This window comes from Kogia breviceps, chromosome 2 (assembly GCF_026419965.1).
Source record: "Kogia breviceps isolate mKogBre1 chromosome 2, mKogBre1 haplotype 1, whole genome shotgun sequence".
Lineage (NCBI taxonomy): Eukaryota > Metazoa > Chordata > Mammalia > Artiodactyla > Physeteridae > Kogia > Kogia breviceps.
In genome coordinates this window covers 166,285,164-166,309,157 of record NC_081311.1, presented here as the reverse complement: position 1 = coordinate 166,309,157, position 23,994 = coordinate 166,285,164, and the positions used below count along the sequence as shown (strand labels likewise).

General features: G+C 48.0%; 1 protein-coding gene across 6 annotated transcripts in view; it reads left to right on the top strand.

The window, feature by feature from the left end:
- The first annotated feature begins 966 nt into the window (after window positions 1-966).
- SATB2 (SATB homeobox 2) overlaps window positions 967-23,994 on the top strand; it is a 203,309-nt gene continuing 180,281 nt past the window's right edge. For 2 of the 6 annotated variants that reach the window (XM_067026508.1, XM_059055492.2), the window contains exons 1-2: window positions 11,937-13,370; window positions 14,597-14,824. In XM_067026508.1, coding sequence (XP_066882609.1) covers window positions 14,656-14,824 — 169 coding nt within the window. In that variant the 5' untranslated portion in view covers window positions 11,937-13,370; window positions 14,597-14,655. Of the gene's footprint in view, window positions 1,180-5,029; window positions 8,081-10,154; window positions 10,237-11,936; window positions 13,371-14,596; window positions 14,825-23,994 lie in introns of those variants that run through there. The other 4 variants (XM_059055493.2, XM_067026506.1, XM_067026505.1 and 1 more) reach the window with 4 other exon arrangements.

Sequence of the window (23,994 nt, the reverse complement as noted above, 5' to 3'; positions counted from 1 at the left end):
CGCCTAGGCATCCGCGGCCGAGGCGGGGCCTAATCTAAGAGCCCGGGTGGGTGTCCGCAGCCAGACTCAAACCGCAGACCAAGCTCCAAGGAGCCTAGGGAAAGGAGGCCCAAGCCCCGGGCATTGCGGGCTGCTTCCCGGGAAGTCTCAGGCAGGGGCTTCGACCTGTGAGTGGAGAAGTCGCCTCAACGGCTTTAGCTGCAGGGCGGTTTCGTGGGTCAAGGGTGCCGCAGGAGACTGTGACGACCTTCTCCAGCCGCCCGCGCTTTCTTGCCCACCTGGGGCTGAGCCGGAGCGGGGAGAGCTGATGCTCACCACCACACGCTCGGTTCTCTGCCCGGGCGCCTAGGCTGAGGGCGCTGGGAGGGAGCTGGCGGGGAGGAGGAAGGGATTCGTTTCCCGCCTGCTTCCTCTTCCTTTTCAGAATATGCCAGCTATGTGGTGGTTGGGCTGTTACAGAGACTGACTTTCTAAACTCCCCTCCCTTCCCAGTTTTTCTTGAAGGTCTTGCAATATCCACCGCCTCCCTAAAACACGCGCGCGCGCGCACGCACACACCTTTCTCCAACCTACTCCTGCTCCCACTTTCGCCGAAAATGTAGTATGTGTGAAAGGCAGCTCAGTCCAGTGTCTATAGCAGAGCCGAAAACTAAGTGCTTGCGGAGGGGGCTTCCCTGAAGGGTTTGGTGTTTCTGAAGTTGCTGATATACCCTCCTTGCAAAGGAGCTCGGCTTGTTGGCGAGTAAAACTCGAGCCCCGGGGTGGGTGGGGAGGGGAGGCTGTGTGCGCCTCTCCAGAGCACAGTCTGACCTCCCAGTCTCTGGGCTGGAGGCCCCTAGGCTCAGCCAGGGGCCAGGATCAGGTTCCTAAGGTAGCAGATGAATCAGACAAGTAATCTCGCTCCTTTATCCTCCCCCGCCTCCCACCCGCCCCACCACTTCTCTTTTTCTTTTCGTAGACGGGCTGTGCAATAGGCAGGTAGCCAGAAGCTGCGATGTAGGAGTGGTGAGCGATCCCGGGGCTGGCACTGCCCTCTTGGATTTAGGAACCGTCTAGGGATGGAGGAGGGTCAGAGGAACATCCGTTTCTTTTGAAAGAGGACGCCGTTTACTTCCCCCAGACTGCTCGCGCGGGGAAGAGCTCGGAGCGGAGGGCTCTCTGGGATGGCTCTCTGAGCAGGTAAATCTGCGGCGGGGTCGAGAGCAGGTGACTGACACTTTCGGTGATGGCAACCAGGCCGGGCAGCGCCCTTTCCGGTTATCAAGAGGATTAACCTCGGAGCCTTGCTTGCCTCTGGTGGGATCTCTGCTCCCCCTCACAGGGATTAGGGGGCGCTCCTTTCAGAGGAGGACCCAAGGGTCGCGGCCTGGGCCCTTCCTTACCTCCGAGCGACCTCTCCTCTGAGCAGGGCGGAGAGAGGAGGGGCCGGCACGCAGCCTGGTCCCTTCTTGTCGCCCACCTCGCCGAGTAGGGTTCACCGGGCCGGTCCCCCGCGGTCCCCCGGGTCACCTTCCCCGCCCCCCACCTCGCAAACACTTGTCTGAAACTTACCAGATTCCAACCTTTAGGCAGGAAAAAAAGTGTTTCATATACAAACCGATCAGGGTATTTGCAGATAATTGCGAATGTCAAATACTCGGGCGTGATGACAAAGTGCAGAGATTGCCAGGGCCCGAGCTCCGCCTGAGGGGCGGGGGCTGCTGGCGGGGCTCCCGGGCCACCACACGCCTGCTCAGAGGAGGGGAGGGGGCAGTCGGTCGCAGCTGCCCGCAGCCCGTTGAACCGGGGCGGCTATTCCTTAGACCTCTCCGCCGTGGAGCTGCTTCATGAATTCATTCACTGCGTCCATACTCGAGCCCCGCGCGGAAGGGCAGTGCGAGGCTGGAGACCGCACCAGCCCAGCAGCCCTCACAGCCCCAAGAATGCACAAACACCCCAGGCAAGAGGCACACACGAGCGGGGCTACTGGGCCTCAGTTGGACGCCTAGGCCCAACGCCCTGCCAGGCTGCATTTCCAGAGCTACTGCCAAACTGCCACCCTCTGCTGCCTGACGCATGGGAGAGGGGCGAGTCGCAGGTTACTTTGGGGCCAACTGCTGCACAATTTTAGCGCCAGCGTCAGCCCTCTACAGAAGTAAAGACAAGCTAAACTAAACTCAAATAAAAGAACCCCCCTCCACACACACACACACACACACACACACACACACACACACACACTCAATTCTCCAACCCAAACCTCCTATCCTGGTTGCAGGAGGCCATGGTGTCGGAGAGGGGCTGTCCCTGGAGCCACAGCACGCAGCCTGCCAGAGCTGAGCCTGTCAAGAAGGTGGCTGCTCTCAGCAGCTTTCGAGACAGTTCCTCTGAGACCTCCTGCGGGCATGCTCAGAATGTTTCAAGCGCCCCAAATCCTAAAATAATAAAGTTACCCTTGTTAAGTTCCAGATCTACTGCAAACCGAGAGGAGCCATTCTAGATGGGAAGATACAGTTGGTGGCAGGTCTGCAGCTTCCTGGTGGTCAGAACAGCAGGGGCGGTGGGGTGATGGGGATTGGGGGCACTGGCCCGGAGGGCTGGAGAGGAGAGGAGGGGGAGCAGTAGAAGTGCGCACAGTGCATAAGGCATCGTAAGGAGCTCCCCAGGCAACCCGGCGCTGGCTCTTGTGTTCTGGGAGGAGCCTGAGAGACCTTGGTCCCTTTCCTTTCTGAGGGCCGAAGAAGTGGCGGGATGCTTCGGAAGGCCGGGCAGAGGGGAGGAAAGGGTGGAGGAGTGCGTGGGCATGTGCAGCTGGGCTACAGATGGCGGCAAGTCCAAGAGAGCGCGTTGGGACGTCTGTCCTGGGCGTCCCTGTCCCCGACCCTCACCCCGCCCCTGCCCCTTCCATTGAATGCCTGAAGTCAGCATACCCCTGGAAGCCCTTGAAGTTTTACACTACAGTTGTCTGAGGTTTCCAACGACAACAAATTAGAAAAATGCTTCGGCTGCAACCCAGTACCTCAGTCTGAGAGTTGGGGGGTGGGGACGTTACTAGATGCAGAACTGGGGAAAAGGAGAGACTGGCCTCCCCAGCTTTCTCTGCCTCTAAAGCTGAAGGGTTGGGGTGAGGGAGGGCAGGGGACTAAGGCCTGGGGCCGGGGAAGCTCTTCTGAAGGTGGGAAGCCAGATCCGCAGAAGCTGGGCGCTTGGCTACTTAGCCAAGGGCCACCAGGAGTGCTCCGGGAGCTCAGCTTTCCATGTCCTTACCAGGAAGGCCTCGATCTTGCCGGAAGAGCCGACTGGAGGTCACCAGGGACAAACAGGGTGGCAAGCTCAGCGGGGGACTCATCCAAGTCCAATGAGGCTGGTGTAGACAGACAACAGTGTCTGTCCCCAGCCTGGGTGGCAAACTGGGGCCCCACGAGTGCAAGATGTGATTCTATTTGACTTTCCAAATCAAAATGCATTGACTGGGGCCCAAAGAGTTCATGGCACATAACTATCTTAATTAAACCTGTTATAAACAGACAAATCACTTCTCCTCTTGCACATAGAACTCTGGGAGGTCGCATGGGGTCTGGCAGAAGCCTGGCTTGGGGGGATGCTCTTCTTTTAAAAGGAGCGTGAATGAGTCAAAGAGAAAAAGAATAAAAGTGGAGTTTCCACAGCCTCAGAAAACAGGTTAACTGAAACCAAAACTAGGATGGCAGGGAGGTAATGGTGGGGGTAAGGGGGTACTTAAAAGCCTAGGGACCACTTGAGTTCACAGAGCAGCCCTGACAGGAACCCGCAGCCCAATGTGGGACCTGAGTGGAAGGGCAGGGAGGGAAGGGGAGGCCCTGGGCTTTTGGGGGAGGCCGAGGTGCCCATTGCTGACGTTCTAAGTTACCCTACTCAGCCCTGCTCTTTCCTTGTTAATCCTTCCATCTTTCTCTGCCACTATTTTCAACTTCCTGTCACTTGGAGGACTGCACCAAGAGGACACGTTCTTCCTTAATATGGTCAGCTTGGGGGACACGGGGGCACACCTGTGAGTGCCCTGAGCACTTGGAGCCTGGAGTTGGCAACACTGGGGAGGCTGGGCGGGAACTGGAGGCTGGCCCACAGCAGATGGTAAGGACAGTTGTCTGTAACCTTCTGGGAAAGCAGGGGATGGCGTGTATACACCCACAGCTCAAGGTTCGCCGCGCCCTTTGCAGCGAAGCACCAACACTGGGGCATTAACTGGAGAAGGGAGAAGTGGGTCGGGTGCTCTGATGCCCTCAGCCTGCGGGTGCGGACGAGAGGTTGGGGGAAGTGGTGGCTCAGAGAAGAGTCGGTAAAACGCCCTTCTTTGCTTGGAATGCGCAAAGGGCTGGGTCTATCGCCAGGTAACTGGTCCTCCGGAAGTTACAAGGCAGAAGGCTACCTTCCGCTGACTTTGGGTCTCACAGACTAAAACAAGCCGAGCTAAGGAAAGCTCATCAAGTTTTAAACTAAAAGTGGAAAGCAAAAGTTCTCCACAGTATGTAAACCCTGAAGGTGTGAGCGCACAGGTTGGGGTGTGTTCCTTGGAACTTAAGAAGCCGGTTTTCCCCTCCCCCCAACCTGCTTTGCAAACTTGAATTCTCTTTGCTTTTCATTGAATAGCTTGTGACCTCAACAGTAATCTGGTTCAGCAGTACTCTTCATTTCGTTCAGGCTGACATTGGTGGGCACTAGCTATGTTGTATCTCGTGGGGAATTTAAGTTCAGGTAAATTTTAGCATAACACTTTTCTTTAAAGTATTTTAACACACTTTTTTTTTACTTCCATACAACAGAGATGAAATATATATATTGCTGTGATTGTAGAGAAACATGCTTAGATTGCCTTTAGATTTCCGAGATTTTGTGTAGGCGCCAACACCTCTGTGGACACTAACGAATGGGCTATTTGCAGTTATTCATGAAAGGTCTTTTCTATTTTTAAATTGAGGCTTGTTCCCAGGTGGAAAAATTCCTTACGACTAAGAATATGCTTTCAAAAAGATTAGAAAATAAAAACAAAAAAATAGATGGCATTATAGTATAGAAGTCTTTACTGAAAACAACAGATATCATTACAATCTAGGAGTTGAAGTTAACATGTAGTGAGACTTAATTAAAATGCAAACTATTAAGGAAGCACTGCAAAAGTCTTCGTCACATTCAAAGGGAAAAGTCTTAAGGACCCCTGCCCTTCTTATATTATACGTCGTGTATCGTGTGACTTGAATTGTTGTTAACATTTTCCTCCTCTGGAATAACGACAGTTCACCTTTCAAAACTCTTCACCATAGAACGACAATGATGATTGTTCTCCAGGAGAAGGACTTTTGAAAAAACTTCTTTCACACACTCGCACACCCGACACAAACGCATCCACAGTTGCCGGTTTTTTAAAACGTTGCTTCTGAATGAGAGAGAGAGAGAGAGAGAGAGAGAGAGAGACTGGGAAACTCGAGCTTAGGTAACCAACAAACCCAATTACTAGGCTTTATTGATACTAAAAGGAAAAGTTACCCTCGTAAAATGTCTCTGAGCTTATTAGTTATTTAAATCAGCCCCAGGGCCGGACGAGCGACGCCGCAGGCTCCCGCTGTCTACTCCTGGAGGAGAGCAGATGGCGTCTGCACCCTGACCTGCCACCCCTCGCTCGGTCCTTGGCACCGGGGGTAAAGGCAGGCCCCGTAAGCAGAGGTGAGCCACTTGGCAGGGGTGCTGGGCCTGGCCCGCTTGGAGACAGCTCCGCGTGGCCTACGGGGATTAGATTTCAGAAATTATAATTCAGAGACAGGTGATAAGGCGTGGATGAGCAGGCCAGGCGGACGCCCAGCGCCGGAACTCAGCAGGCCGGCGCAGCTTCCCTAGGGCGCCGCTGGGCACCGGCCGGGGCTGGAGCGCGCGAACTGGCGCGGCTGGCCGGGCGCCCTGCGAGAGTGCAGCTTCTGGCCGCCGCCCGAAAGGCCGCTTGGGCGTCCAGGGCTCGCTCCTCTTTTGTGTGGAGCTGGGAGCTTTGTAACAGGGTGGGCACCAGGTGAATTTCCACCTTTGCGTCGTTGTCCCTTTCCATAGGTGACAGTCTCAAAACGTGTGTGTGTGTGCGCGCTAGCGCGCGCACGGGGAACAATTGAATTTGTTTAAGATAAGCCCCAGCCTACCCACTAAAGTCCTCTAAGCCCGACGTGGTGGCTCTGGAGTCCTGACTTAGCGGCCGGGCAGCGCCAGGTGATGTCCGGTTCGGCGGGGCTTAGCCTCTGGGTTCGGAGGCAAGGCATCGCGGGGTGGGGAAGAACCGAGCCCCAGGACACTGTGAACCGAGCCCCGAGCCCCAGGACACTAACGCTGCCTGGGCCTTAGCCCAGGGGTCAAGCCTTGCCGGACTGAGAGTGGGGGCTTTGGGGTTCGTGAGACCGAGAGAACTGGCGAGTCGCCACCCCAGAAAGCCCTCCAGGTTCCATGCCACTCCGGACGGCTTTGGGCCGCCGGATAGACCGACACCCGCTTGGTCCTCGGTCCCAGTAAGTGCCTGGGACCTTGGGCTCCGCAGCAAGCGCTCTCGCTCTCTCTGGCGCGGTTCGAGACCGGCGTGGGCCCAGAGTCGCGAAACGCTCCTGGAGCCGCTCGGTCTTGGGCTGCCTCGGATTCGGCTACCTGGGCTCGCTCGCCCCAGCTAGAGATGGGCGCGGGTTTCACGACGCGGGCCGGCCAGCCTGGAGTTTGGGGTTCGGGTGGGGCGCCGCGGCCTGGACTTTCCAGGTGCACTTTTCATTACAAGGGGTTGGGGCAAACTGAGGGCGCCGGTGTTCTCTCTGCCGGGCGCGTTTTTGTGTTGGGTGGTCCGGTTGTGCCCAGGGCCGGGGACCTGCCCCTGCTCCGCCGCATTCTGAACCCCAGGACTTGGGGCGACGTGTAAGGCCGGCTCCCCGCCGCATTCTGAACCCCAGGACTTGGGGCGGCGTGTAAGGCCGGCTCCGGGACGCAGCGGACTGAACCGGCGCCGCAGGTTCGGGCCGCAGCCCACGCGGTGGCGCTGTCGGGAGAGGACGCCTCCGCTCAGGTCTGGGACACGGGCCTTGACCCGGGCTTGGGGGTGACGGGACCGCGATGACGAGTCGAGGCCGTGGGTTTCTTCGCCGCCACCTTGGGCCTGGGATTTGGAGATGGGACCGACCATCTTCTTCCTGGCTCAGTGTTTCCCGACAGAAAAAGCAGCGGGTCCGGAACGCGACTCTGGGCTCCCATCCCGGCCGCCTCGGGGTGGGGGCGGGGAGGTAGCGGCGGCTTCTTTGGCGTTTCGTTTTCTTTCCCTCTTTGCCTTGTTACCCCGTGGTTGAAAGTCGATTTCTACTTAAAAACAACAACAACAACAACAACAACAAACCCCAACTAGATTAGCAGGGCCGTCGTTCTCTCGCTGCGCGGCTGCAGCAGGAAATCCAGCTCTTAAGCTCTTGGGTCTGATAAAGAATGAAGGGATCCGGCAGCCCCGGGGGCGTTGTCCTGTGTCGCTGCAGTAGAGCTCGGTGCCCGCAGGCCCTCCGCCCTCCCGGGCCTCCCGGCCCGCCGCCACGGCGAAAGCACACTCAGCGACTCCCCTTGGCTTCGAAACCTGTCCGCTGACTTTCCTTGCTCCGGGCAGTCAGTGCCCACCCCAGACGCCCTCTCCCATCCCCTACATGTGGGACCCTGGTGCCGAAAGCTCTCCATCTTCGCCCGAGGCAGCTCCGGGGGCCGACCTTCGCGCGTTCCCTCCCGAGCTCTGGGCCTCTGCACTGTCTGTTCCCCTGACCCCCGACCCTCTGGCATCTTTGGTGTTCCGCTCACCGTCTAACGCGGACTAGTCGCCCACCACCTTTCCCCAATCAGCCGTCTCCCTGGGACGCATCTCGCTGTCCGGGCTGCAGGGGCTCGTTCATTTGAGGATGGGAGCAAGACCTCCACTGCCCCTGCCTTAGGCGGCCCGACGGTCTGCTCACCGCTCCGCCCCCGCCCAGGCCCCTGGAGCCGCTGGGGGAGCCAGGAGGAATTTATCTTTGACTGGCGCGGGCTGGGATTTGTCCGGCTCTGATGCCAACGAGGAAGACGTGCGGATAACGAAGTAAGTGTCCCCCGCCCCTGCGCTCCGGCCAGTCCCCAGACGCCCCGGGGCAGCCTGGGAAAGGGCAGGAGCCCACCCTGGTCGATCGGTCCTTCTAGGCGCGTTCCCCACGGGGCATTCTGGCGCTGGGCCCTTGTCCCCTCGGCGCATCCAATTTCCAATCCAAGCCCCGCGCAGTTATGCGGCCTGCGAAAATGTTGGTTACCCAGCTCTCCTCGGACAGTCAGTGGCGGAAATTGGCTTCAGAGCTGGTGTGGGCTTCAAGTGAAAGGAACGATTCCCTCCCGCCTCCTCTCGCCCCCAGCAGAGCAAGCCCCGGGCGGGGGGGTGGGGTGGGGTGGGGGAGAGGCAGGCCCGCGTGGGTTCCTAGGAGCCGTCAAAGGTTGTTGACGCTGGCCATTCCCATAGAATTTTCTCCTGTGCTTGCGGCAGTAGAGGAGAAACGCGGCACAACTTTCCCGTGTTTTCTAAGATGCAGCTCACGGGGCCGGGAGGGCCTCTTGGGTGAGCCTGGTGATAGATGCTGGGCACAGGCCACGGCGGCCGAGCAGAGAGCCAGGATCCCACGCCCAGCACCCGGCACCCTGCGCCGAGGCAGTCGGGCCTAGGCCGTCCCGCGCGGGCATCAGGGAAGGAAGGTTGGCCAGAGTCGACAGCTAGCAAGGCACAAACCTCGGTGTTGGTGTCGAGAGACAGAAATCAAGAAATGTTGACATTAAAAGTGCAGGCCATAAAATAAAGGAGAAGAAAGGCCTGACGAGAGATAGAGAGAAAAAGGGAGAACATGGAAATAAGAAAAAGCATATATACTTAAGCCCAGCGTATAAAGACCCGTTGATTTTTAAAATAACAAATCTCGGTGTGATTATGAAAGACAGACGACCTTTGACTAAATAACATATGAAAAAAATTGGGAGTGGGGGAGGAAAGGGGGAAAAGTCTGAGTAGATTCCCGACAAAAACGTCAGTGAGAAGCAATCTGAGCTATAAAAATGTCCCCCAAAGTGAACTTTATGCTTTGAGCACTGGAGCAAACTATCATGTAATGTGCAAAAATGCGTTTGGGATCAAATTATTTTTTTAAAAAGTAATTAAAACCAATTCTTTTCTTGAGTGTGATTTTGTTTTAAAATTGTTTGGAAATAAGCCACTTGAGGAATATAAAACAAAACCAAACAAAACTTTTGAATCATCATAATTTATTTACTGTTTTAAAAAGAATATCCTAGCAAAAGGTAAAAATGTTATTTAAAATTTCTTATTGTCGAAATTAAACATGCTGGAAATAATCACTTACTTCAGTTGAAATAAGGTCAATACAAAAATTGTGCAGTAAAAAGCTTATGTAATTTGAAACAGAAAAGGCCTTCATTAGAGACAAAACTCAAGGGGGAAAAAAAAATAACCCATACCGGGCATACATCACAAAAATCCCTAAAACTCTTCCTTTTTAAATCGAAAGAAATTTGTAAAATTTCTAAACACAAATCTCCAAACATTCAAAATACATTTCTGGTAATAATTCATAGTATTTGACATTTTCTTCTACGTTAAATGCAATTAAAATTTTTTGAGTTCTTTTGCCCCAAATGATAGATTTGTTCATTACCAAAAATGATCAAAACTAAACTCCAGTTAAGAGAAAAATCAATGAATTAAAAAGAGTGCAGAATCTGAAAACAAACTAGCCACAATGTACATTTAATTGTACTTAACTGTAAACTTTATTTAAATCGCCCGTCTCAGGGGTTTAATAATTTAGAATCAATAGTTCCTTTCAAAACATAATAAAATATTTACACTTTATAAAATATTAACCGATTAACAATACGGCTGTGTTGTTTATAGGAGTGTAACTGAAGTCCCCATAATCATGCTGTTGACATAAGCCTGTGAGGTTAGCGAAGTGATCCTTCGCAAAATGTAAATGAAGATCTTCAGACAGTGGTGTTTATAAAATAGCTCATTAATGACTTAAGATTGAATCGCTCCAACCATTCGCATCATCAGATATAATAATAGTGACGAATCAGACAGGAAAGATCCTGGCTAAACCATTTGCATTTTTTTCCAGAAGTACTGAAGTCCTAATATCACCAATTCTTCTAAGTTCCTGGACATTGATCCGGAGGAGGATTCTGCAGTTCAACACCAAGGTAAGGAAAGAAACAGCATTATTATCGTTGTTAAGGTATTAATAAGAAACGCGCCTTTTCCCCAGTTTGAAAACGGGCTTAAACTTTTGACAGTGGTAGTAGTTGGCTTTTGCAACACCCTCTTCCCATTCCGACTTGATATTACAGATTTTTTAAAAAAGTTTGTCAATCGAACTTACAGTTTGTTTCTTTGCAGCCCCAAACCTTTTAGCTACCACCACGAAGTTGGTTTGCTAGAGCCACTTTGTTCTCACAGACTCCGAATTGTGCGTTTTCTCTAACTCGTTCTTTTGGGGAGGTGGGAGGGGGATGAGGTTGTGGAAGGCACGGGGAAAAGCAAACGCAGCCTAAAACCCCCAGGCTGGCTCCCTGAAGCTTTGCTATCCATCTCGCTTCCTTTCTCCGTGCGTCTGCCACCGCCTCTTGGGTCGCCTAGCGCTCCTTTGGAACTTGGTGGGAGGCGACTGGGTGCGGGGTCCTTCGGATTCTGGGCTCTGAGACTTAGGCCGGGGGCAGGTTTCACTTCTGGGACCCTTTCTCTTCCAGAGTCTCCCCCGCCTCCCAGTTTCCTGCTTTTGAGGGGAGGCCAGGTGCACGCCGCGCGCCGGTTGGGTGCGGCGAGTGGACGGCGGCCTGGCCCTGGGTACACGGGGCTGACGCGGCTTCCCGCGGCGGGTGCACCAGACCGAGATTTCCATAATTGCCCCCCGAGCGCGTTTCCCGAGATCGAATTTAGTTTGGCCCTCTGGCGCCGCCGTAGAGTCAGCGCTTCTTAAGGGAGACCGGCGGCTCAGGCGACGAGATGGTGGGGAGGACTCGGGGTCCCAGGGGTTAGGAGGGAGAACCAAGGTGTGCGGGAGCGACTCGAGATACCGCCAGCTCAGTGGGCTTCATTGGCCTCAAGACGGACGGGGACGCGTCCACATTTTCCCGCTTCAGGTCGGGACCGCGAGTGTCAGCCGGCGCCCCCGGGGTCTCGTGGGGGCCGCGGCTCCTGCCCACGTGCTTTCTTTAAGGAGGTTCCGCGTCCAAGAGGGATCTTAGGGACAAAAGCGCGGCCAGAGCCAGGCCTGCTCGGCTAGCGCCCGGGCCACCTTAAATGAGCACCGCGGCCGGAGCCGGGCTACGGGCGATTGCGGCCGCGGGAGTCGGCAAAAGTTTGTGGCTCAGTTACGCCTTCGCGGGACCTGCTGGGGACGCCCCCGCACGGCCTCCCCCGGGATGGGGAGGCCGGGTCCCCACTGCACAGCTCTGACCGCGCTCTCAGCCTAGGGCCCGAGCGGCTTGGGATCCCAGGAGTCCCAGCCCAGCAGCCAGCGGACAGGGAGCCCCGCCGCCCTCGCTGCCACCGCGTCACGGCCTGCAGGCTGCCCGGGCTGCGCCGCTCGAGATGTCGCCGGCGCTGCGAGCGCTCCAGGGACGTCATCCAGGGATGCTCCCCGCCCTGCGACCCTCCTGCAGCCCCCTTCCCTGTGCCACCCGCCGCCCGGCGGGCAGTGCTGGTGCTCTTGCCATTCGGGACACCCGGGCTATTGTTCTGGACCCACGGCAGCGCCAACCCTGAGGGAGAGGCGGCCTTCCTAGCGCGTGCGGCGGCGCGGCGGGCCCGGACGGCTGGCTCCGCACGGAGGGGGAGCTCGCAGGCACCGGGAAAAGTTGTTCGGAGGGGCGGAGGCGGTGCGTGGTGGGCGGAGGCGGTGGGTGGGGGAGGTGATAGCCCTCCTATCTCCAAAGTCGAAAGTACTCCGCGTAGTTAGCAGAACCCGGAGCCGAGGCAGCCGTGGTTGCCTCCTGCGCGTGTGTCTGTGTCTCCGCCGGGAGACGAGGCAACCAGCGCCTGCCTTGCCGCCGCCTCCGAGCCGGGACTAGTGCGCCTCAGGGCTGGGCGAAGCGGCCGCGCCCTGGACCCGCCGCGAGGAGGAGGAGGAGGAGGACGAGACCCCGGGCCCCAGCTCCCGCTTGCACCCGGGCGCACCCACCCACCAGCCGCGGCCACCGCCTCGCGCGGCACTCGGTTCCCTGCCATAGGTCCCCCGCCGCGCCGCGCGCGCGGGGTCCTCGCCACACCGCTCTCCCACCGCCGACTCTCTCCTTCCTTCTTCTCCCTCCTCCCTGCTTCCCACCCGCCCCTCTCCTGTCCCTCTGCCTCCTCTGCAGCTCCGCCGCTGTTCGGTCGCCGGCCTCACAGCGATTGATTGATTGATGTTTAATTTCCTGCCAGGCGGGGCCCCCTCCCCCCGCAACCTCCCCGGCCCTCCTCCCCGCCCCCCCACTCTCCTTCAATGCGGTGGACCAGTCTGGCTCGGGTTTAGATCTTTCCCCCCCAACCCCCATCCCGAAATAACCCAGAGACTTCCCCTACCCCCACCCCAAATTATTATTTTGAAGGCGCTAGATCTGGGGACGGAAAGGGGGAGGGGGAGAAATCGGAAACCGAGGACAACCCAAAAGGACTCACTTTGCCTGATGACTCAACGCAACTAATAATCATCTCCCTCTCACTGTGTCTCTCTCTGCGGCTTGTCAGTGAGTCCGGCTTCGGCTGCTGGCGGCGGCGGCCGAGAGGGGAGAGGCTGGAGGTGACAGCTTGGGCGGCCGCCGCTTTTCCTCCCGCGTGCGGTCCCAGGTCCCTGCGCCTTCTCGCTTCTCGGTGGCACCGGCCCTACGGCTCCGGCCGCGCCTCCTCGCGAGCTAGCAGCCCTGCGAAGCGGCAGCCCCGACCCGCCTCCGCCCCCTCCCAGTTTTCAGCCCTTTCTCGCCAGAACGGGTCTCCTTCCCGAAGGTGTGAAAAGGCTTTTTCAGCCTCCTTCTCTCTTCTCCCCTCCTCCGTCGCCTCCTCCCGCGCTCGCTCGGGTGTTCCTTTGGAGGAGCCCTCCTTTCCCTCTTCTCCTCCTCCCTCTACTCCCCCACCCCCATCATCATCATCATAACAACCATCGCCGTACTAAGAAGACACCCTGACCCAGGACCCTAAACGTTTGGACCTGGGAAAGAGGAAAGGGAAAGGAGTAAAGAGAAAGGAAGACTAGGAGAACACTGCAAGGCACATCACCAGAAACTTTCCACCCTGGATTCTCTACTTTTGCTCCATGGACAGAGCCCCAGCCAGCCAAGTTACAGACAGACTGTGAGCAGTAAGTACTCAGGGCGAAGGCGCCCGCGCCAAGCTCGGGAGTTCGGGGAAGCCCCGGGTCCTGCTAAGTTCCCTCCCCGCAGCTCTCGCTCTGTTCGTTAGACAGCGCAGCCGAGGGAGTACGGGCGGAACCTTCGCCCTCAGCCCTGGCGCTCCGTCTCTGCATCACTCGCATCTCTTCTCACCTCTCTTCTGCCACCCCCACCTTGTCTCCTTGAGCCATGGCGACGCGCCTTCTCCCACGGCCAGAGCGCCTGCGAGCATTCCCAGCGCACTTTGTTGTGCCGGGTTTCTCCTGCTTCTTGGGGATGTCAGTGACAATGTGAGTGCCGTTTCATCAGGTGTTTCCTCTTCCGCCGCCGCCCCCCAAAAATCTGGGGGTGCCTAGATCTGCGGGTTCCGTGAGGAGCGCGCTGCCAGCCAGGCGACCCAGGAGAAAACTTTTTGGAGAGACTTTAAAATTGGTGTTGATGAAAGGCTGCTCCCGCACCTAATAATTTAAATGCTTTTGCTTTTGCAATTTATGCGGAAGAGCTTTTTAAAAAATCACTCAGGATCGGATGGAGATTAGAACGTTCCAAAATAATGATTGTAGACCCTGCTTGAGGTTATTCTGATGAATGCCGCCAAGTGTTTGGGGGTGCTTATTAATGTGGAATCAGGGTTGGTTTTGTGCAGAGTGTGTGTGTGTCCCAGGACGTGCTCGGTAAAGGTAAAAAGCGGGGATTCAAGGGTCTTTTTGGCAGGCCTTTGCCTACTGCCCCGCGATTCAGAGCGCATTCTTCTTGTGGTTAATTTGTTTTCATATGGACTTACGTACACCCGCACCCACTCCTTGAGTGAGTGAGATGTCTTCTTAGGAAGTTCACTTCTAACGCAACCCTGATCCCCCGACAGCAAGGTCGGCGCACCGGAGAACGGTTTATGTCAACCCTGTCCCAATGAATGGATTACTTCTGGGCGCCCTGGGCGGACTTCGTGACCCAGAGCTAACTTCTAGGAGCAGCGACTGGGCAGAGTCGCGGCACCCCAAGTTCTGGGTTTCCTTTGGGCCGCCCAGTGTAAGGTTGGGACCGGCTTCCCTGTTCGGGCCCCTCGGGCAGCGTGGGAGGAAGTTTGTGTGGCTTTGGTGCAGCGCTCTGCCACTGGCCTAAACGTCTATCACGTGTGTGAGCGGTTTTCCCTCTTTTTTTTTCCCTCCCCCTTCCCCCCCCGCCCCCTCCCTAGGTCCCTGTGCATTTTATTGCGACCTGCCGGTGGGAACTTTGTCTCCGAGTCGGAGCAGCATGGAGCGGCGGAGCGAGAGCCCGTGTCTGCGGGACAGCCCCGACCGGCGGAGTGGCAGCCCCGACGTCAAGGGTCCTCCCCCGGTGAAGGTGGCCCGGCTGGAGCAGAACGGCAGCCCCATGGGAGCCCGCGGGAGGCCCAACGGCGCCGTGGCCAAGGCCGTGGGAGGTAACAGCCCGGAGCAGGGAGGCGCGCGCAGCCCGCGGCCGGGTGATAAAGGCCCGGGTGTCAGGGTTCAGGTTGATTAGGCGATGTCGCGGTGTAGGATTACAGGAAGTGAATTTCAGGTTGCCAAATAATGCCCCTGTCGCCTCTCCTCTGCAACTGGTAGCTTCATCTCGAGTTAAAACAAGAAAGTGGTTTACCCGGAGGGTGGCATTTTTTGGGCACTTTGCCACTGTGTGCTGAGGTGTTGGCAGGTTTATGTCACAGCCAGCTAACTGTTTCTAGATTTTCCTAGAGAGCTTTTTAGTGATTTAACTCTTTTGCCTTGCCTCAGAGTATCTGTTGTAGAGATGAAGTTTAGGTGCGTTCGCTTTTATGGACTAATGTTTAATGCTCAGGTTAGTACTGGAGCAAGTGTTGGTGTTACTTTGTAATTAGGACAGTGCTTCGAGACAAATGATTAACAACTGGGAATATTTCCAGCCACATTTCAAGTGGGAAATAAAGAATCACTACGAATCTGTCAGGCCCTTAGAGATTTTAATGCTACCGTTTTTAAAAAATAAAGTTTAAAGTCATGTGCATTTGTAACTTTGTTATGAATTATAGCACAACAGGTAAAAATAACATAGTAGTCTTATTGACTACTGCTGTTTTTCTTTCCAAGAATTTAATATTACTTAAAATCTTTCGTAGTTTTTGCTACTTAAACAACCACTTTCTTTTAAAGTGGTTAAGGAAAGTAATTTTATAAAATAAAGATATGCAAGAAATTTAAACATTATTAAAATATTTTGAGGTTTATATGACATTTCCTTAGTTGTTTTTTAAATATAAATGCACAGTTCTACATGGCATGCAGTTTTTTTGTGTTTGACATAAATTACTAGTTTAATCTTTTTTTTTTGCTTCTAAAGGTTTTTTTTCCCCTAATATTTTCAGTAGTAGCCTGTTTAATATAATTCTTATATTAGCCAGCCTGAAATGAAACAAAACCCTGGCATAAGTTAGTGATAAATTCCCATGTTCTAAAGAGCCATAGTTTGTATTTCCAAGTAAAGCCTTAATTCAAAATATCCACTCCCTTTTAAAGACATTTTATAAACAGACAATTTATAAAAGAACAGGTTTTTAGTTTTACTTATTTTGCTATTACTATTTCTTCATGGTAGACATTCAAGATGGTTTGTCTTAGTTCCTTATATTAGTCATCTCCCTTGAGAAGCACTTATTCTCTCAGTTTTAAAAGCTTTAACAAAATTATTTGACCATAGATTGTGGCTTATGTATCTTTCATTTTAGGGACTTGAAGATATACTTTAATGAAGCAAAAGAAAACTTGATAGTTTTGTGACTCACTTTTTAGAAATAGTTTATTAATGTGTTGTCTTGAGACTGAAGCAATAACTTCGGACTTTTCGGATCAGTTTTTAGTATATGCGTATAAGAAAGAAAAGTATGTGGTGAATATGGTGGGACCCAATGTGAGATGGTATGATAAGTGCTGGTAATGTTGGATTGAAAAACTTTTGGAAATCCTTGGAGAGGATGTGTTCTCAAAGTGGCCTTATGCATTAAAGAAAAAAACCTGGACTGAAATTTTGGTTTCTTTCTAAGCTCACTAAATTGAAAGAAGTCTCTAAACATTTTAGAATGTAATGGTTACCAATTGTGCTTCCCTACAAAAAGTATTTTTTCCCCCTGTATCTTACTGAAGGAAACTGCCTGATTTTGTTGACCCAGCGATACCCTCAGTGTAAAATAGTGGTTACTTTTCATATTTTCTGAGACTATAATTCACATTTGGCTACTTACCATAAATTTGATATAGACAAATATTATTAAGTCTTGGTGAGGAATAATAAATTTGTTTCGACAAGCTCGTATAGTCACTTTTTTCTGAGCTTTAACTTAATTTAGTAATATCAAACGTCTTAGCTGCTTCCCAAACTGAAAATAAAGATGACATTATTTTGTCTCAGTAAGTACCATTTATGATACTTAACAGTAAAGTGGTTACAATAGTTTACCTATGGTGAATCTTAAAAATTTTTTTAAAAGAAAGATTTTACTCGATAGAACTTAATAGATTCTTTGGAAAGATTTTAATTTAGAAAGCTTTCAAATATAACAACTTAGAACGTAAAATTTCAATAGTACAAAGTTTTCTTATGAATGTTAATGATTATTTTGTGGGTTTAAGTTTATATAGTTTCCAAATGTACATTGAGATGTTAATTTTATTTCATTATGACTTTTAATCATGTATATAGACTGGAGAAAAGCAAAGCCTTTTAAAAAATGCACATTCTAAATTTTAAAAATGATTAAAATATATTTCTGTTTAGCGGTTCTTTTATAATTGAAATAAGTTTTTTTTTAGAACATAGAGTAAATGTAAAATAGATAATATTTCTATCACCCTACCTCCTTTTGTTTAAATTTTCTTTATGAAGCAATATAATAAGTATAGACAACTACAAAAATATTTGTAGCTCTGCATCATTTATTACCATTTTCAGATATATTGCAGTCTTGTCAATGTTGTAAAGATGGCTATAATAATATATATTTAAAAAATAGAGCTCAAAATTTGGGAAGATGTATTTGTCAATCTTTAGTGATTCTCTTTTTAAATGCTCTCCCCCTAAAAATAGGGGAAATCATTAAGTTAATTGGTTGCTCAATAAAATGTCAGTTTATCTTACTGCTTCTGATAAATAGGTGAATAAATGCTTCTGAATGCATTGGTTGCCCTAATAAATTCTGTTGCTGTTATTCTACCTTTTTTAGGGAGAGAGAGAGTTTGCTATGTTTTTGATGAGAACTAAAAAAAAAAGAGAGACATAATTTTAGTGTCTGGATTTGACTAGATGAGGTGGTAGAAACACTGTCACAGTCTTCAGGGTTCTGTTTTAGTAGGGGACTTAAGAGTGTGTTGTTTACAATGTGGTTAGCTTTAGAAGACTATTAGAAAGTAGATCAATTTTGTTTTGTATTTCTAGCACTTTGTAGGCTATATTTGCTCTTATCTAAGCAGTGCATTTTAAAGCATGTATGTAATAAAATATAAGTGCTCAGATGTGTATGACAGTCAGCTTTTATAGAAGGTCCTGAAAAAAAAAAAAGGCTAATATCTCTTTAAAAAACATATGAAGGCTGGGAGAGAGTTTAGAGCAAGCAAGAGCACCATGGTGTTGACAGCTTTATATCCCTGCTGGGTAACATTCACTTACTAGAATTGGCGTCCTCTCTCAGCTAGTAATTCACTCCATAAGGATTTTGAAAAAGGATGATTAATGGTGGGGAAATTTATATTTGTGAAATTGTTGATTAAAACTTACAGATCTATTTGAAGATTTAGAAAAAGAAAAGATTATTAAGGATGATGAATATAAGAATCAGATGATCCTTTTACCGCCATTAGCATAAGTACCTAAAATGTTCTGCTGTATGTAATGCTTCAGCCACACAACCTACAGCATAAAATGAAAGTGATGCCAATCAAGTTTCCAGAGGAAGCAAGGCATTCTGCTTTCCTCCTGGACTGCTGAAAGGCACAGGCCAGTTGTGCTTTAATAGCAATAAATTACTGTGCTTCATTCATTGTTAACACAAGCATTTTCATTTTTTAATGTTTGGCTTAAAGAAGAACTTTTCCGACAGCTTTATTTAAACTGAATGAACAGCGCTTGAGTGTACCAGATGGTGTATTTGCTGATAGGAGGCATTAAACATCAGAAATCTTTTTGATATTTTTCATTTTCCTATGAATTTTGATGACTTTTTTTGTGTTAAATCTTCTAGAGTTCAAGGAAAATGTGTAAACACTGAGAATATCTTGATTTTTTTAAAAAAAATTAGCTTTTGGGGGAAAAATTAATTTTAAAAATAACTTTAATTTTGTGGAAGAATTGTCTATTGAAGTTATCTTGTAACTCTTTGACCCGAAGTAAACCTATTCTTCTTGCTACCAGGCAGCCCTTTCAAGAACATAACTGTCTTGTTGCAAGGGGAAAAAAATCATTATGCAATACACACTGATGTACTCAATAGGGAAGCAAATGTGATCATGATTGTTGCGCAGGGCCTCATTTAGAGCTGAACACTGTCTACAACAACAGTTAGTTTAATTGTCTGCATGTGGAACATTTCCTTTTAGATAAGAGCAAAAGAAATGCAGTTCAGATCAGGTGTAGTCACCATTTGAGCAGTTGTAGAGAGATGTTTTACTTTTTGAAAGGAGGGCAGATAGGAAAGAGTATAGATATTGACCTATTGAAATGTATAAAATATTTAGAAATTTGAAACATATTGTCAACATAGGCAAAATGGAGAAAACTCATTTAATTCATTTTAACCTAGGTTGTATACCATTATGCTTGTAGGGAAGACTCATGTTACTGCTTTAAAAGTGAAAAGGTTGTATTTCGGTCTTGTACTCCACATTTTTTTTTTTTTTTTTAAGGGTTTAAGATCTTTTAAATAGAATGAACTTAGGCTTTGGGGTCATCCAACAATCTAGCATGTCCTCTGTAGTTTTGCTGAGGTAGAAAAATAGCCCTCTCTAAAGTGTTTTCAGTCCTTGGCCTGTTATTAAAATAAAGATATATTTGGTTAAAAAAATATATGCAATGGAACATACACATTAAACAGAACATAGGGTATCCGCCCCTCAAAGTCTTGAGCATAATTTGATGTTTTGAGTAATTTTGGAAGCCTTATATTCCATCAGTAGAAACCCCACTGACCATTATATATTCAAGATCATCTGCAGTGAAATGTGTGTATGTGTGTGTGTGTGTGTGTGTGTGTGTGTGTTAGAACTACAAAGATGTCCCTTAAGGCATCTGTTTTCAAACCACTGCAGACAATAAGCAGTATCGTCTTTTTTCAGGGGGTTGTGACTAAGAGTATCAGTCTGTACATATTAGATATCTTGTGTTAATTCTTTTCTCCTTGTGTGAATGTGTGTATATATTTTACCTATCTATCTCTGTAAGGAGGAAAACTGACTAATCATAATTTATTAGATATCTAAGAATATTAATTTTGAGTTATTTTAAGAATATGGAAACCAGTTTTATTCCAGGCAAGACATGGTAATTATTTGGTATATCTGACAAGGAGTATCTGGTAAGCAGTCAAATTTGGTGGTGCTACTTTGATAATTTAAAACTCTTTTTTTTTTAAGATTCAATGTGGAGACAGTTTATATGATATATAAAAAAGACAAATTGATGGAGTTAGATGAATTTCAAATTGTATTCTTTTCTTTGGTCTTTTTAGAGTTTTTAGGTTTCTTTTTTTTTTGACTGAAAATAAGGTAGAAAACTTTATGTTTCCAGTATAGAGCAAAATGACAATTTCTCATCATTAAAAAAGTTTTTTATAAATAGTAATCTCACATTAGGTGCAAAAAACATGTACATAGTTTATTTCATTTCAGGAAGCCAAACTTTATCTTACATAGCATGTAAATAAAGTTAGTTATAGGCTTTTACCTAATAAGTAGGCTTTTTTTTTTTTAACTTATGTAACTAATGTGTGGTAACATAGTTTTACTATCTTCCTTACATGAATGCTGAGATACAATGGCATTTTGGAACATATTTAAGGATGGAGCATTTGACAAAAGTTGTATGTGTAACAGTTTGTCAGTGGAAAGTGACAAGTGGGAAATGACAAATGAAATGTTGGCATCATCACTCTTTATTTTGATAAAAATGTCTCAATTTGCAGTGATATAATACTGTTTCATATTATTTCATGAGTTGTGTGAGATGCATAAGGGGAATTTAGATTTTGTGAACGGAAAATTAGCAGCCTAAACTCTCTTTTCTGAAGCTTTGGCAGCAAGTTCCCCCTCCCCCCCCAACTCCCCAAGAATAAGAACAGCAGTGAAATGTTGGATCTAACTCATACATTTTAACTCATTACTTTTTGGAAAAAAAGAAAGAAAGGAAGGAAAGAAGCAGGGAAGGGAGGAAGGAAGGACAGGGAGAGGGAGAGAGAAAAAGAAAAGAACTGAAAATGGTTTCAAGTAGGAGACATTTATGCTTAGCTCAAAAAATGAAGAAGAGAGTTTGCCTTTTGTTTTCTTTATAGCGATTTAAAAATGAGTGATTTCCTTCTGCTGACTTTGATTGTATTGGGCCTTTCTCACTTCCAATTACCACTGCTCTCCATCCTTAATTTAGGGTGTCAATGTGGAGAGCCGTGAATTCCTTTTATTTTAAGGTGCAACAGAGTTTTGGAAATGTCTATGTGTTAAAAATTGATTTTTATATACAAAGGATTCATCATCCTACTACTTACGGGTAATGTGATAGATATTTCAAAGTCAAAGTAGACTGCCCTGAGTGGAATTGAGGTATGAGTTAAAACAAAAGCCAGTTGAGGACTTACAGATTTCCAAAAAACTACAGATGTGGCCTCTATAGTGTGTGATTTTCTTTATTTTCTGAAGTCAGTGAGCAACCAAACATTTATTTTCTTCTTTTACATGAAACAAACCCCATAAGGACTTCATGCTATATAGTGTTTATGTAAAAATGCTCTATGGTGGAGTTTTCAAAATCATGGAACTCCATCTATACATATAATTTTTTTTTTTTGCTTTCAATTAACAGAATTGTTTTGCTGTTTAATAGCAAGTGATTTAAAATTTGTGGTAAAAATCAGTATAATTACAAGGCAATGAAAGGCTGCATCAGAAATTGTCTTCTACAACTTGTCTTTGGCTTCTCATTTGCAGAGTTTTACTTATTCCAGATTTTTTATTAACCAGGTAAAAATGACCTAAAATGGAGTAAATGTGCCATAGATATACAATTATGGCAACTGGGTTTATGGTGTATATTTTTTCCATTTTTAATTGATGTGTATACCTTTAAAAATTTTTTTAAATAAACTAGTGAATATTATAGTTATTAGTTTGACAAATGCTTAAAATGAAGAAAAATCCTTAATAGAAATTTTAAGAATTTGAACCTTGAAATAAAGTTATGAGCAAATTATGGCAGTCTTATATTGTACTAAGAATATTATTTGTGTTTATGACACATAAGGGTAGTAAAACTCTCTGGGGGATGTATATTTCTATTCTAATTGCTCCCAGTATTATTACTGTTGGCTAGTGGGTGAGGCAGATTAGGTTCTGCCCTTAACTAGTTGCCTTATCATTGGAATGGAGTTCTACCTTAGCACAGTGGGCTGTTAAACTATAGCATAACGTAACAAAAAAGATTAAAAAGTTAAGGGGAAACCCTTCAAGCTACTGTATATGAAAAGGGGTGCATTTCACACCAGAGTAAATGGTGCCTACTGATGGTTGCCCAGTTATTGAAATGTGCACAGCAGCTCAGTGACTTTCTTTGTTTTGTTGAAGACTTGCACAGATATGAACAAAGTTAATAGAGACTCTGTTTTCCAAAGCACTAAGATCTGACAGAGGTGATTTTCACTTTTCATAGAAACAATTTTAATTTCATAATGTTAAGCACAACTATCTTCTTATTTCTTTTAAAAATATTTTTTACTTTAAAAATAATTTGGCTAGAAAGCAAGTGTATCCATTCCTTTATAATGGACTAAGATTGCTTTTCAAATTTCCTGATTATTCCCCATATTAAAATTGCATGTTTTTCTTGCGTTTGTTCCAATTATTTATATATACATATAAGAAAAGCAAAAATTGATAGCTTGTAAGGAAAACGCATTCATATCAAAACTCTTTAAATGTTTTTAAAACATTATTATTATTTCTTTTTGGTTAACAGAACAAGAGCTTTCTTTAGTCATAACCCAAAGATGCTAACACAGCGGCATGATAAATGTCTCTTTAAGTGTCGTAGTAAAAGAAAATGACATGCCTTCTGAGGCAGTGGAGAGTTTATGTTGTTTCGGACCCATTTCCCAAGCAGTGATCGAAAACAGATTATAATAACAATTATACAGTCAGAAGATGCAATATCCATTTCTGCTTTAATTGAGTGAAAGAATAATAAAAACATCATTAAGAAAAATGAGAGGGACCTGTCACACAGCGTACAAATTTTTAGTCTTGAAGAAGATGCAGAATAACTCAAGTACTTTTCACTTACTTTGCTGTATTTATTAGCTAAAATCTGTTTTGGGGAGAGACCGTTTGGTTCTTGCTCCTCCCTGGGAAGTTCACAGAGGAGGCCCTGGGAGGTAGTTGCTCAGGAGACATGAGAAGTGCTCACTGATTTGTCTTCATATACAGTTTACGACGGAAAATCAGTTTCTTGTATTCTACTCGAGGTGTAACTACCTTCTCGCTTTCTCTCTCTCTCTCTCTCTCTCTCTCTCTCTTTTTCATCTATGTAAATGGAAGTAAAAAGTAATGAATGTTCCTCTTGTTACAAAGTCCTGCAAAGTAAGGGTTAGGTGTGGTCCCTGGATCTGCTGTTCTTCCTCCCCTGGCTGAAGGGGAGGGGGAGAAAGTTGAAGGTGAATAATGAGCGCCTTTATTTTTTCCCGGTTCATGTGGGGTTGTTGGGGACCCCAAGTTTCCACATGGACACATCACCTGACATTCATGTAGGTGACATAGACTGTCACCTGAGATGCATAGGCTCTGGCCTCCATCTGCAATCATTGGAACCATTGAATCGATAATCCTTCACAATGCTGAACCTCCAGCCCTCATTACCCAGAGTAGAGCTTTCAGCAACTTGGAGCGAGCTGGCTGGCAGCCGCTGAAATCAGTGGCTAGCATTCTTTCACCCTAGGCTGTATTTCTTACTCTATTCATAGAATTGCGTGTGCCTGGAAACTTGGGTGATGACTGTGGAGTTAGCCCAGACAGTGGAGTTAACCCCTGCTCGTTATGGGGATACTAAAACCGCAAAAGGTGTTGGCCGTCAAAGCAGCTGGAGCCCAAGGTTGGACTGAGTTGACAGAGTTAGAGGTGACTGTTTCTTTGGTCTGTAGCTAAGAGTTTTCTTGGGTTCAATATTTAAAAACCTTCCTGAGAGCAAAATGAAAGGAATAAGATAGGCAGTAAACCCTTCCTGGCGGGGGTCTCATGACCCCAGAATTGTCCCAAGCATAATCCCTTTCAGACTGGAATTTATGTCATACAGCTCAAAAGGCTTTTTTTTTTTTTTTTTTTTTTAAATTCAGTTTAGAGAGTCTAGTTAACAGTG